Source organism: Lepidochelys olivacea (genome assembly GCF_965140295.1).
Source record: "Lepidochelys olivacea isolate rLepOli2 genome assembly, chromosome: 9".
NCBI lineage: Eukaryota > Metazoa > Chordata > Testudines > Cheloniidae > Lepidochelys > Lepidochelys olivacea.
The window spans coordinates 81,336,531-81,351,787 of record NC_140419.1 but is presented as its reverse complement, the minus strand read 5'-3'; the positions used below and the strand labels follow the sequence as shown (position 1 = coordinate 81,351,787).

Below are 15,257 nucleotides of genomic sequence, written 5' to 3'. Positions count from 1 at the left end.
AATGGGATTTAAGCACATACTTAGGTGCTTTGCTGAACTGGGGCCTGAACCAGGATCTGGAATTTGCATCTGGCCCCTCTCTCTATAATAGGCCAAGTCAGATACCAGGATCTGAACATGTTCACATTTTAGGGATTTCATAATCTGGAACCAAAATTTGCAATTTAGGTCATTCTCTAATACTATGCACCTTCCATTGATTATCTACATTACATAATAGCCAGGTGTTTTGTTTTTTGTGTTGTTTTGTTTTAGACAAGATGTCTTTTCATAACAATGGAAACTACTGGAGGCTGAGACAATTTGATGATTTTTTGTTATCTAACAGCTTAGTCACTGGAAGAATTAGTCATGTTCAAACTAACAGCCAGGCTGGAAGATCACCAAAGCAACAATTTGGAGCTGAAGAAGCTAATGTCATAAATAGATGAGAATGTGAACGTGAAGCATTTCAGAGATTTCTCAAGAAGTTTTTTTTTAAGCATCCCTACATTCAAACAAATCAATTCTTAGTAAATATAATGTCAGTGCAAAGTAAGACAACTGCTATGCTCAAATACTACAGTGATGGACGGACAGGCAGACAGACCAACCACTTGGTGCTTTTGGTTTCACAATGGGTGCATATTGCTTGATATTATACAAATAATACTTTGTATTTCTCTGGCACCTTCCATCCAAGGATCTCAAAGTGTCTTTCAAATATTAATAACAGAATCAACACATCACCCTGGTGAGGTAAGGAAGTTATTATTATGTCTATTTTACAGATGTGAGAATTGACAGAGAGGTGAAGTGATTGTGATTTGCCCAAGTTCACATGGCAACTTTATGACACAGATGGGAATAAAACCCAGGTCTCCTGATTCTGTCCTATGATTTAGTCACAGGACCAACCTTCATCCCATGCCAGGTATTGATTATTATTTATTACATTATCAACTATTTATTATCCCATGTGTTTACTGTGCACTCATATAAGAATAAAACCAGTGGGAGACTAACGTTGAAACATCCAAACTGTCTTAAGGGTATAGGATATGGGTATGGAGGGAAAATCATCATGGTCCAACATATGCTGAGTAAATAAATAATGTGTGGGGAAAATTCCACTATGAAACATGCGTAATCCTTCAGGAATTTCTAATCAACAGCACAGAAAACCAGTGCACATTTGACCCAAGTGTCAGTCTTCTGTGACAACAGAGTCCAAGATGAATGGGAATAGTCTTGAAATAACCATTCTCTTCCTGGAGAAAGGGCCCTTCTCGGTTAGGGTGCAGCATACAGCAGTGATGAAAACTCTGGGTTAGGGTGCAGCGTTCTCCTTCTCGGAGTGCCCCAATCCACTGTGCAGGACAGCGCAATTCTCTTTGTGCATATTATCACAATGGGCCAGAGTCTGCAAGCCGCTGAGTGCGCTCAGCTCCCTTTAATCTCAGTGCGAGCTGAGGGGCTCAGTGCCTCTTCAAACGAATCCTATTGTCCTCCTACACATGGGCATTGGGAGGTTTTTATCTTCTGAGTTGATCTTTAGCTTTTAAAAAAAGAAAATTGTCCAGATTCTCAGCCAGTTTTCTCTGACATTGAACCCATTCAAATGCTGGCGTGTGAGTCAGCTGTGCTACCTGGAGGACCGTTTGATTTACATACTGATAACTGGGGAAAAACAAGTTAGATAAGATTATGCGGAAGTTCAGCTGGTGATTTGCGCTTCTCGTGGCCTCTCCACTAGCTTTTGCATTTGTATTCGTGTAATTAATTTTTGTTTAATTTCAGGTCACATTTTTATCCACTTTGATTTGCAAGAGTTTGGATTTTTTTAAAAAATGATTATGTGAAAAATCAACAACTGATTTAAAAAAAAAATACACAAAATAAGGTTTGCTGTGATAATCGGCTTTAAAGGGGCCTGACTCTGAACCTGGTAAAGCCAATGGCAACCTTGGCATTGCCTTCCATGGGCACAGGATTGAGCCCAGAATGAGACTCAAAGAGGAAACAAAGATATATTACAGATGCAAGCTTCTATTTTCTTTAATAAATACAGATAATGCTTGAAAAAAGCCCATACTTCTTTAATCCACCTTGGGGGCATTTCAGAAAATATCATATCATGTGGATGACTTTAAAATGGCTCATTTGATTTTCATGATGGATCACTATTCTGAGTGAGGAAACTCCTACCCGGACAATCATCTTACCTGCATTGCTGATCGACTGTGTATATTTATTCTTATCACTAGCAATGTCAGTTAGTTTCAGCTTGCAGGGTTAGAAACAGATACTCTCAGAGTTTAGCAACCTACTCACTACCAAGGAACCGTGTAAAATACCCTCACAGGAAGCGAGTGTAATTGGCAAAAGATTAATTGTTTAAAAAATAGAAAGCAGCACAGGCAGAAACCCAGCAACTTAATATGACAGAATAATAGCAAGGTTTAAGTGGCAGGTTTAGAAATGAAAAACAGCCTACCACCAGAATAAAAGTTGTGACCAACTGTAAAATATATGGATCTGTGTCTCTGATATGTGACTAGCATTGAAAAAGAAAGCGTGTAACTCCTTGTCTTGATCTAGTGATGAGAACAGTAAAAAGCAGCGTTTATGTATCATGTTATAAATAAATGACGTTATTTCAGTTTTACACAATGCAACTGAGCAGAATCTGGCCCAGTGGCTGTAACAGATACATATTTTTCTTGATTTCTTTTCATTAGTATTCATAAAACAATGAAATCTATACAAGTGAGAACTGTTGTGGATGGCTTGATGGATGCTCATGAGAACAGGTCTAATTTCATTGGGATGAGAGGTTAAGGTTTTCTATCATACCATAGGCTATGGCAGCCTAGCATCTGTGAGTGCAATAGTGAACCTCACTCCAGAAGTAATAGTTATAAGACCATTTTACATTTCTGCACTGCTTTTCTGATGATGTTTTCTAGACTACATATATTCCGATCACTTCAGCCTCCACTGAAGGGCAGCTACATCTGGGGTGGAATATGTCAACTGTTCAACAGAGCACAGCAACATGACCCAACAGTTTAAAGAGAGAAAGTAAAAAGTAACTTACCCAATGGGATCCATGGGAGGAATAGTAGGATGAAATATAACTATTTGGATTGGAATTTGGCCCGGACATCTGGGTTAATACTCCTTGTCTTGGGAGTAGTGTGCAGAGTTGTTAATGCCCACGTGATCAGGAACTCAGCTTCACAGCTCAGCCAAGAGACAGCACCTGCAGCATCATAGCGCCCCCTACCAAAATGCTGGAGCTTTGATTCAACATTGAGAGAAGACTGGCACCTCTTAAATCGCTTAAACCATGTAAACCCCTTCACACCATGCTGCGGCATTACGGCTCATAAATATCTCCTGTGCTAATCTTATTTGTATTTATCAATTGCCTGTTCCATTTTGCAAATGATAGATAGAATAATTTCAGTACTCTTGTGATTGTTAACCTTTTGAAAAAGCTACAGAAATCATGGCACTGGGATTCATTTCCTGTCCCCCGCCCAGCAGGAATTAGAGGTATTCGGTCATTCCTGGATCAAATCTGTTTCAGAATCGGTCATCTGCCTAAACTTTCACTTTCAAAAGAATCTCCCAGACCGTGTTTACAAAAATATTATAGGCTCTTTAGCAGTTTCCATATTTGGATTTTAAAACAGGGGTTGTAGGGAAAGAGGCTTTGAGTGATCAGTGAAAAATAAAGTGTCACTTCCTGATGACAAATAGAAAGATCAACTGATAAGAGGGAGTGAAAGCACCTCATCTTGACTGTAGCAATTAGAAAAGTTCCCCCAGTCCCCGCACACACACATATCCATCACAGCACAGTAGTTGCCTATGAGGTAAAATAAAAGAGAAAAAAGCCATTGGGCCTTTCTCCACTGCTCTCTTTCAACTTGATAATCTCTGAAAATGTAAATAGGCAAATTCATGTGGGGTGACTTCGGTTGCTTAGACACCAGTTGGAGCAGGGAGAATGTCATTATTGGAGAATTACACTTGGGTGGATGGGATTGGGGGTGGGGGGGTGGGAGAGGGAAAGAAATTAAAAGCCTGGATATTTTTAAAAGAAAAAACAAAATCCTGAATCGGTCCTGGGTGCTAGACAAACATTAAATACTAAATACCATGGTGTCTGACATAAGGGCAGCTGCCCAGACCCCTACACTCGGCTTAGATCATGGGCTCAGAGTCTTTAAGCAGTGTAAACCTCTAGAGCTCAAATTTGTATAAAATTTCTCAGAGGGGATGGAAGATGGAGGAGGAACCTGCACGAAAGGTCTCAAAGCTATGGCCTGGGATCAGTGGGTAACCTACAGCTGTTTCTATACTAGGCCTTCTTCTGAAACGTTCCCCACCACTGCTAAGATCAGTTCAGCTCCACCAGTGGTAGCCAAAACGTAGACTGAGCTCCCAGGAGACCCCCTGTGCTCTAAGCACTATGTTGGCTAAACCAGCTCAGACCCGGACTACACTACGGTTCCCCTATTTGCTACCCTCAGTGGAGATGCAGCGGTGTTAGCAACCGTGGGAAATTGTACTGAAATTAAAAAGCCTAGTGTAACAAGAAAGGGCTCAGGCAAATAATATTACAAAGCACAGGCAGTTCTATAGGAGAGAGAGATCCAGGGAAGGAAGGGGGAACTGTGTCTCTCAGTCCAGAAGTTATTGAACAGATAGCCCTGCCTGAGGTGGGGGAATTTCCCTGGCTTCCCCAACCGCAACAACAACAAAAATCAACACCAAGCTGCACTCCAGTCACGAGCAGCAAGAACAGCTGTAAATTGGCTGTCATCATTTAAAGTGCTTTCCTGAAGCCTCCGCTTTTAAGATGGGTGTTTTACAGTCCAGATCCAAGTGACAGCAGGAACGCGACAGCTTAGTAACAAATAAAACACACACACCCCAACTCATCTGCCACGGAAGAGACAGAGCGGATCGGTTCCACTTGCAACAATGTTGTTGACAACCAACACCCCCATTTCCAGTTCTCTTATCTCCCTCCGTGATTCTTTTCACCCAGCGGTTTCACCCGACACACAGCACGCTACCCCTGGAAAATGATATTCCTCACACACACGCACCCCTCCAGAAAGCCTCCCCCAGCCTGCCAAATCTCTGCCACCTCATTTTCTTTCTTTTAATCTTTTCTTTGGCTCAGCAGTTTTGTAATGCAGGGTCCCTAAAATGGCTACAGCATGATCAATGATTTTCAAGGACAGAGAGTTAAAGAAGGAGTCTGGAGAAAGGACTGAGGCTTATTTCCCCTTCCAAATACTGCAATAGGAGGAAAAAAGAAAGACATAGCTACCTGAACTCACCATTCCTGAGCCATCCCTTAGCCACTGCATGTTGCTTCTGATGCTGTCCTTATTATTGGGGGGGGGGCAACCCACCACTTGCAGAGAGCTGAAAGGAAAAGAGAAGCCCCCCTCCCCCAGCCTAACCCTTCAGTCAGACTTCCCTCAGCCCAGCAGTCTCGTGCCTGTCAAGAGCATGTTAATAGCAGCCTCCTCACTACCTGGGATTTTATTTTATTTATTTATTTGAAGCACAGGCAGAGGGGGATTTTTCTTGCTTTTCTTTTCCACATGTTCTTTGAAAACTGTGTGCATTCAAGGGGGAATTGGGAGGGATGGGGGCGGGAAACGTGCGGGGGAGGAAATGAGGGGGAATAAAAACAGTGGAACTTATGATAATTTGCCCCTCACCTCTTCGTCGCTGCCTCCTCAGTTCTCCCTCATCCCCCTTCGCTATGGGATTCCCAAATCTGCAGAGTCAGCAAATCCATTTGTGCTCAGAGATACTCATTTAGGTTTCGGCTGACAGCTGTGAAGGAGGTAAGTTAGATCTTGCTTCTTATTACTACTAAGCCCCCATTACACTGGAACCAAGCTGCCCATCCAGTCAGGCTTTCAAGAGTAAGCCCCTGTGCTGATGCCCCTCACCTCCCGCAACCACTTTGGTTCTGCTTCTTTCTGACTATTTAAATCTCCCTCCCTCCTCCTCTTTCTGTTTCCAGGCTTTCTAACCCGGAGAATGAAACGACAGACCCCTGCACGGGTGAAAGGGAAAGACACCCCAGGTGAGTTCTTCACCAGTGAGATCATGCACCCTTAGAGGCGCAAACTACTTTCTATCATTGACATACATTGGGTCAGCCAGTGTGGCACTGGGCGGGGAAGAAAACAATAAAATATGGCGCACTTCTGTGGCAACAGCTAAGGAATCCTCACAGCAAGTCCCTTTGTGGCAGGCATGTCAATGCCATTCTCCCTATTTGTCAGAGGAGGCACAGAGAGAGAGAAGTGACTCGCCCCAGGCCACAGAGGGAGTCGGCAGCACGGCCAGAAGTAGAAATTCTGACTCCCTACCCGGTTCCTCATTCCTCTCGGCCAATCTGCCTCCTATGAGGGATAATCCATCTCTGGAACAGACACGTATTTAAATACAATAGGGGTTTCATTATTTCTGTCATTAGGCATAATAATGGGAGGTCTCTTTTTTCCTTAAAGCCCAGAGAAACAACATGAGATGTCATGAGTCCTGCTACAGCCCCTTTCAGGACCCTCTACTCCCTTTCATGCCAGCTGACAAAATTAAAACTTCAGAGGCAGAGGGGGACAGATAAAACTGATGGGAGGCGGCATACTGGGAGGGGAGGGGACAGCACGGTATCAGTTAAAGCTGGCCCCTGCTTTTTGCTCTTGGTGCACAATTCTAGGGGAGGGATACAGTTCTCTATTGATTTATGAAGGATGGTCCAAAAAAACCAAACAAAATTTATCATCTCATTTGAAATCTCCAGGTTTTTCCATAAGGCTTATGCATGAAAGAAATGCATTTGATTCTCAAGTTCTTGGTCTCCATTTCCATTCCTGTTGTCAGGGATAACTAAAATGTTTTTCAACAAACATCCTTTTCAATTACAATCAAAATCTTTTCCCCTTGTTCCCCAATTCCATGATTCCTGCTTAGGTCAGTGGTAACCAAAAAGTTACTAGAGGAGAGCCAGACCCAAAGCCAGATATCCCAACACAGGGAAAGAAGTGGATGTGTTGAGGACCTGACAGGGAAGAGGACCTGACAGAACAGAACTCCCCTCAGTCTGATCCTCATGGTTTGGGCAGGCTTGACTCAGGAAACAACAAGCAGCACCAGGTGGTTATTTATCACTGTCCCCTAGGTCTCTGCATAGTTGGGATGTAGCAGCGAATCTGGTCCTACATTTTTTTTTTTTTAAATGAAGCCAGAGCAAAGCAGAGTGAAGAAGCAGAAGGATGCAATGCACTAACTTGGTATTAATTGGGTTGCACCTAGCATGCTTTAGTTGAATCAAGCCACCTTTCATCCTCTTATCTTTAATATATACTCTGACAGACATCATTATTTCTGGATGTGACTGACAAAAGAGAGAGAGAGCATCATAAGTGCACTATTTATAGCTGTGCACAACTCTGGAATCCTACCCACGTTTCTCATATCTGGTGACAGGAAACCCAGCTGTGTTGCTCTCAGTTAAAGAGGGTTTCCCATCTGAAAAATCCAGCCTCCAAAAACTTTCCTGGAAAGGATGAACTGTCAGGCAGAAACCTCCTGCTTAATTCTTGTTTCTCCTACAAACCCTCTAATCCATATCAATCAGGGGGCCAAGTCACAGGGAGTTATTTCACCTTTAATAAGTGATCTGTTGTGTTGTCAACCCCAAGTGTTCAAATATTATGAGTCAGGCTCCAGAAAATTTTGACATTGACTTAAAAATTATACATTTCCATTTTCTTCTTTGCTTTCTGGTTTTGGAGCCTTTAAGGTGCACTCAGGTCACATTTTCGAACTTTTCTCAGCAACCATGGAGGGCTAGAAACTATATTTCTATAATGAAATCTGAGATTATTTCATAATCTCGGGACTCCAGGATCAAGAGCTTTAAGAAAAAAAACACAAAACATATGACTCACAATAAAATCATTAGCAACACTACACTGAATAAATCTCTTTTCTAGGAGATAAGGCCTCATCACACATTTTACTAGTAAGGGATGAGCAGACTGCAGCCATTGAGCCAAATACAGCCCCCTAGAGATCTATAGGGCAATATACTAATGCCTATACTAATTTTTGGAAGTATGGAATGTGGAGACTACAAGCTTTAGTAATACTCCATCTTAACTCATGAGCTCGCCCCTATACACATACACACACATATATATACACATATCATATACAGAAATAATTTCAAGGTAACAAGATGTGTACACAACATAAAGCAACTCACATATTCTTTATTTTTAACCTTGGCCCTTCCCTCTGCAAGTCCCCACGGTCCATTGTCATCTCTTGCTGTGTGACTCTTCAGTTATGGACTGACTCTGTGTCCCTTGCACAAAAGGACTCCAGGATCAGGCATTTTAGAAAGGACACAGAGACAGAGACAGTGACCGCTGGCATGTACCAGCAACAAGGGCCTGACATATAATTCTTGTTCTGTTTATGAAAATTAACATACTGTATCGTCTAATAAGCATTTGGGAGTCAGGTTAGTTGGAAAGAAAGCATGGCATATTTGTAACTGCAGAAGCATCCCGTTCCTCCTGGGTGTTCAAGTCCCAGGAAACATCTGGGCATGCTCACCGGCTTAATACATCCACGACCATAGTTAATCCCACACTAATGTTCCATCCTCTCATTTCCATAGACACTCCTGTATTGGTGACTTGATACCCATCCTTATTCTCACTAGTACTTGTTACTTATAGAAATTGGCATCCTGTAAAACTGCCATTCAAAAGCCTGGATGGACGCCCCAAATATGAGAGACAATGAAGGTCATGGACAGAGCAGATAATGCAGAAACAATTCAGTAAGGTTGCCTGAAGTGTTTTGCCCTTTCAGTCCTTCTTGAGCCTTTATATAATACAGTCAAGAAAAGCTGCTTGATGCCAGACTTGTGTGGGAGGGAGGCAAGGGGAAGATATGGATTAATATATGAGACTGTCTACTAGTGTACCCAGGAAGCTTTATGATTACAGAGACAATAACTACTGCCACTATCTGAGCTTTAGAAGCAGTGATTATGTCACTCAAGCGAAGGGATGGTCTGTCAAATTGAACACTTGGCTCAAGAGAACATGCACATCTTAAATCATAGAATTGGCATGCCACAGTACTTTCTTAACAACATCTGACTGCAAATCAAATACTAAAGCAATATAGAGGTTGCTTTAGCTATGCCAGTGCCAGCCCTCCAACCGAACATGCTACCCAGCATGTCCCCTCTTCTGGAATGCATTACTGCACTGCGCACCATGGGGTATCTATGGTATTTCATGCATCTCTTCCTACATGGCTATTGCCTATGATTATTATATTGGGAAATAAAAATAAATAGAGGAAGGAAGGAGGAAAGAGATGTACAGGGAAGAGGGGGAAAGGTGAGATGAATGAAAGAGACTCGCTCAGTTGAATCTTAAATCATCTCTGAGCTCTCAGGGTCAAATCTTGCCTTTACTTACTCTGGTAACTACTGACTTCACTGAAGTTACTCCAGATTTTCACACCATGATGTAAATGAGAGCAGAATTAGGCCCTCAGATCCCAGCCAACTGACCCCAAATAAGTACAGTGCATCTGGGGGAATAGGAGGGCATTTGTCATTGAGGATTGTTAGATACAGGCAGAAATTGTCCTGATTTTTCTCTTTCCCCGTGTCATTTGTTGATTAGGCCTGCCAACAAGGTTACTATCCGACTGCTCTATTATCTACACCTTGTTTACTCTGAGCTGGTTTAGGAAGGAGTAAATCAAAGGCTATCAAAGTTAATACTTGCTTTTCATAACAGCCAATGGGAACTAGGGATGTGCCAAATCAGATTCATCCTGTACATGAATCCAGACTCTTGGACACCATCCAGAATCACATGGAGAGTTACTCCCAAAAACGGATGAAATCTCAGAAAGATGCCTAACTATACAACCAGTTGCCAAGGAAATGCACCTTTCCTGTTACCTACCTGTAAGATAGTGTTCAAAACCAGTCTCAGCTTGTGTGAAAGAGAGTTCTGAATTTCTGCAGGAAGGAAAAGTAGGAAAAGGAGACAGAGGAGGTGTTACGCAGTTCAGGGGTGCAATCCAGACCAGTGAGGAGATGAGTCACTGCCTTCCCTGTAACCCTGGGTGCCTCAAATGCTTTGCTACTGTAATTCCCTGCCTCAGATGTTCACAGTCAGCAAGAAGTATGCAGGTCACACCCTGTCTCTGTATAATTGTGACTCTGACCCAGCAACTTTGACCCCAGCAACCTGCCAGTAATATACCAGTCATGCTCCCTGGTCTCTACCAGCTGTGGTTACTGATTGGAGGTGACCCCAACACACTCCTAGTCCCGAATTTTCCCAAAACTGTGCACTTTAACATCCAGCCCTCTCCTGGACAGTTCAGAAAGATAATAAGGTTGGTTTGTTCCTTGAAGGACACAAAATCGTATCACATCTTATTAACTTAACTGAGGTAAATACACCCTTTCCTTTAAACACATCACTAAGTTAGTTTATATTAATAATAAAACATGTTAATTAACAAAAGAAGATAGGATTTTAAGTGAATTCAAGTATAAGAGATAAAATTAGAAAATGTTACAAGGGGAAAAAAAGTGGAAACTCAGCTAAAAGTCTAAAACTTAATCTAGCAAGGTACAGGCTTTGTTCAAGATTGTCTCTCTCACCAATCTTCCTTCTTCCCAGCCATGGCTGACTGTCCCTCAGTCAGGACCTTCCACAGAAGTACAACAAGCTGGTTTCTCTTGTCTTCCTATATGAAAGATCTTTGCCTAAGCAAGTTTTTCACCTATATTTGGTTTCCAGAGATTTCAAACCCCCCTTGGTGGAAGAACCCGTCTTTCTCAGCTTGCTAGAACTCTGTTCCCTTGTGCCTACTTAGAGAAGAATGCTAAAGATGGTTTCTGTCTTTTTTTATATCTTCCAAAGTTGAGTCACTTTCTTTCAAGAGGCAGGGTGACCCCATGCTGTTTTTCCCTTCCTGTGGGCTTTCATCCTCCTGCAAGTAAATGGGGCTTCCATTGTTTTGATTCCACCATGTTTCATTTACATAGGAGACAGGTAAATATCTACCTTCTCCCCTGTCTGGGAGGGAGCCTGTTTGGTCACAGACTTTAAAGCATAATATCATTATGTATTCATATTTCCTCCTATAGCTTTAACGCATACATTTCACAATGATATTAATCCCCAGTCTGCCATTACCTTTCAGAAAGACCTCACTCTATACACTTTTATAGTATAGTAGTATTGCATGCAGTCAGTGGATTCAACTGCTTATCACTTGAGGTTTAGCCCCGTGTCTTTATACACCAGTGAAGCTTTGCAGTATATTTTCTGAAAAGTAAAACCCAGACCAAACTTCTCTCTCCTGCTGGATTTGTCTCCTAAAATGCAAATTATATCGTTTCTGCCTCTGGTGTAATTGCATGAACATTAAACATGTACTTGTCACTCTCCTCCCCCCAACCGTGATAGCGTGAGGTTTGTCTCCACCCCACTGTAGCTGGATGGGTCTTGTTTACAGTATATGTAAATACATTCTCATCATCTTTTAAAGTACTTTGGCAGTACCTCCCAGGTGGAAAAAACACATTCCTTTGTCTGGGGTGAAAGAACTACTGGTGGGCTGGCAAACACATTTTTAGAATGTATTATTTCAGTTTACATCCTTAACTTTGCATCTACATTATGTGATGATAGTAATAACGAGTGAGTCATGAGCTTTTCATTGACACCATGCATGACACTTATCAGATACATTTCACGACATTAAAGAATTGGGATTCACTTGAGTTGGGTAAGCCAGCTGCAGTTCATTACCAGATATCAGGGTATCCGTTGCCCTCTGCTTTTGGGTTGCTCTTAATGTCACAGGAGGGTATCAAGGAATTTCTCTCTTTGAAAAATCCTGAAAAAGCTGCATGTACCTATGTTTCTAGTGTGGATGCTATGCCTGGTTACTCTGCAGTAGGTTTGAAAAAGCATGTTGAAACCAGGCATCCACAAGCTTATGAAAACACCATGGAAAATGTTACCGGGAGGCAGTGTGTGTCCAGTATTCCAATCCAATCACTACAAGCCATGCAGAGTACTCTGGAGGAAAGCCATATAGAAGGCCCATTCTCAATAAAATCTACATAGCCAGCCAATTTCAAATGTATAGGAACTGGGCTTCAGGTCACTGTTAGCACCGCCGCACTGGTCCAGCTCCCTTCCCACAATTTAGTTTCAAATAATGCAATCGAGAGCGATATTAATGAGCAAATTGTTCGGAGAGATATTGACATTCAGAGACCTCCTCTATTCACTCAGGGTGGATACCATCGTTCCCAGGAAAACTGCCACTTGGTTGTTTCTTCATCACACAACCCCAGGGGCTAAGAAATAGTTCACAAGGAAATCAGCTGTTCTGCACCTCCAGGCTTTCCACACCAGGCGCCTGGCAGCTGCCATATCAAATGCCTTTCTGGGCATGCTCAATAAATGGCAGGCTTGCCAGGGGGGTGGCATCTGCATGCTTCTCCAGGATAATGCTATGAACACGGTGAAATCTTTCCTGCTACAACGAATTTCTGTTTGGAGTGTTTTGCCCACCCCCATGTGAACCTTCATTCACAATGAATGCTAACATTTCAGGCAGTTATGAGCATGCAAAGATAGGGAAGACATTAGACTGGAAACTTTTTTATAGCCTTAGCTGTAGCAGTTGTGACTGGTGCAAATGCTATAATTATTAGATTAATCTCATGTTCCTGTTCAAACTGGCATGGCATTTTGGGAGAGGGGGGATGTTAATTACTTGCAGCTGGAAAGACTGATTGCAAAACAGAACACATGGCTATCACTAAGGTGACATTTACTATCAGCCCTCGCCACTTAAAACAGAACAAACAAATCTGTGTCCTTATGCTTGCAGCAGTGTTCCTTTAAGAGCATGTTTGGAGCCACCAAAGAGTCTGGCTGAAGCTTCTAATACCATGCCCTCCTCAATCCATTCTGTCTGACATTTTTATTCCCTAGCTCTGAATTGTCAGTGCCTTGTTTTTTCTCTGTATATTTCTGAGATATTTTCCCGAGCTGCTCAGTCAGATCTGTATCCCCAAGGCAGTATTCAGGTCTGCATTCCTGGTTTAAGACAGGTTCAAGACACAACCAGTTGATGCAGCTCTGGATTGGAACTCTCTCAGAGTTCAAGAGGAGTGGTCAGGTCAGGAGTATGGGTTTTGCCCATCTCTGATGTTTTTCTATGGTTTGCATGGTCGTTTCCTAATTACACTCTCACAATATACTATTCCCCTTGAGATTTGCAGCTCATAGGCCTTCAAGGGTCTCCTTCTTCACTCCCACAGTCCCACCCTGCGAGCAACGTCACAAACAAATCAGTGAGTATGGAGACCATTCCAAAGAAGTTTTTCTCCTCCCCCTGCCACTGCTTCCCCTGTGGGTTTTCTTATTGTAGAATTCACCCATTTGTCTCCCCCTTCCCCCCAAGTTACAAAATCCATTCCAGGCAGCCAATCTGATGGTTCTGAACACGCCTCCCTTTTGATATACCAAACCTGAACTGTCTCATTCAAAGGGGAGCATGACAACAAACTTTGGAGAGCCCTTTCACACCATAGTTATTTCATTGCTGTAGAGAGCAGGTGTTCTTCATCACGTTAGGGACTAGAACCATTTTCTCAGAACCATTGTCACTGTTGAACTGCAAAAAGGAACCAAAATCAATAGGTTAATTAAGGATAGGGAGGAGATTTTTATTTAACCTTGCCCATAATTTTACAGGTTGGTTTTATAAACAAAACAGCGGCGCTGTAGAACCAAGCAGCAGGCAACTTCCCTAAAAAACATTCTTCAGTTTTCTTTGGTAATGGTCCAGTCCTCTCCAGATTACCATAGCAATGCCGCAGTCCTTTGGGCTCTACTGATAATTTGTATTATTATTTATTATTTGTATTACAGTTGCTAATTGGTTTTCTAATAGGAGTTGTCCTATGTATCATTATCAAGCTTTGCCAGTAGAAGTTACAGCCACAAGTGTCCTCCTGAACTAACTTTGTCAAATTTGGTCCTGGATTATCTCATTGGAAAAAATGCATCATTTATACAACCATCTCAACGCATTTCACAGTATGCCTGGGAGGGAGGGAGATTTCTTAGATCTTTGGGGCAGGAACCCAGTCACTCTGTGTTCTAGGAAGCACCTAACACAGTTTTTGGCACAATGAAGTAGATGGAGAAACAAACACAGAATGTGCCACTCACTTGCCTAGTGTCACACAGCTAGCCGGAGGCAGACATGGGAACAGAAGTCCTCCTGGTTCACAGTGCTCTGCTCTAACCACTAATCACTGCCGCCTGGATTTGGATCAGTTTCAAGTGCACACACACACACACTTGCTGGCAGGCATTATCATTATTTCCAATTTTATTATGTATACTCCTTTATTATTAATAAGAGAGCTACACACACACTTTGAGGGTAGTTAGATCTGGGAATTTGGTTCAGCCTAGGCTCAACAGAGGGGACGGACATGAGATTCTGATCTGGATTTGGCTTCTGACCCCAGCACTCTCTCCACCTCAAAGCTTGATCCAGGCTTTGGGTTTGGGCTCATTCTCTATTAGACACCTGAACTGGTTACAATCCGATGGCTGTTTGGCAAGCTAGAAACTTCAGTCCAGTTCCTAGCGGCTATGTGACCATGTCATAAAACCCAACCATCACACAACTAGCCCCTATGGTGGCTGAAAGAGCAAGGACTAAGTAGGCCGTATGCCTAGCAACAGTTCCTCCAGGTCATTGTGAGGTTGTTGGGATGGAAGATAGAAAAAGCTTTTAATGGCAAAATGACAAGGGGGACAAAACTCTTAGCTTTGTGAAAACATAGCCAAAAATGAGAAATATTTTGGAAACTTGCAAATAAGTAATTTGTTACATAAATCATCCCATTCGTAGGAAGACAATTTCCCCCTCTCCCCATACCCTAAGTTCTACTACCCCTCCCCACATAAATCAAACAAGGCACAGAATAGCAGGGATGAGTGACACCCCAGGAATCCCAGGAAGGCAGCAAAGTTTCCAGAACTGCTTTGCCAAGCCTCCTCTGCCAATTCGTCACAGCTTGCATCTTGTTTACTACTTCTTTTGACTTGCCACCCCCGTCTGACTGACAAGAG

The 15,257-nt window shown here is 42.5% G+C and overlaps 1 protein-coding gene across 5 annotated transcripts in view; it reads right to left on the bottom strand.

Moving 5' to 3' along the window:
- The window catches only part of ARHGEF9 (Cdc42 guanine nucleotide exchange factor 9), a gene marked incomplete at its 5' end in the record, with an annotated part of 311,752 nt that overhangs the window by 171,955 nt on the left and 124,540 nt on the right, over positions 1–15,257 (bottom strand). The window contains one exon of one of the 5 annotated variants that reach the window (XM_084638634.1): positions 5,343–5,428. The exons of 2 other annotated variants lie outside the window; for them this stretch is intronic. In XM_084638634.1, the coding sequence (XP_084494760.1) occupies positions 5,343–5,372 (30 nt within the window). Of the gene's footprint in view, positions 1–3,079; positions 3,231–5,332; positions 5,429–15,257 lie in introns of those variants that run through there. 2 more of the 5 variants (XM_084638625.1, XM_084638631.1) reach the window with 2 other exon arrangements.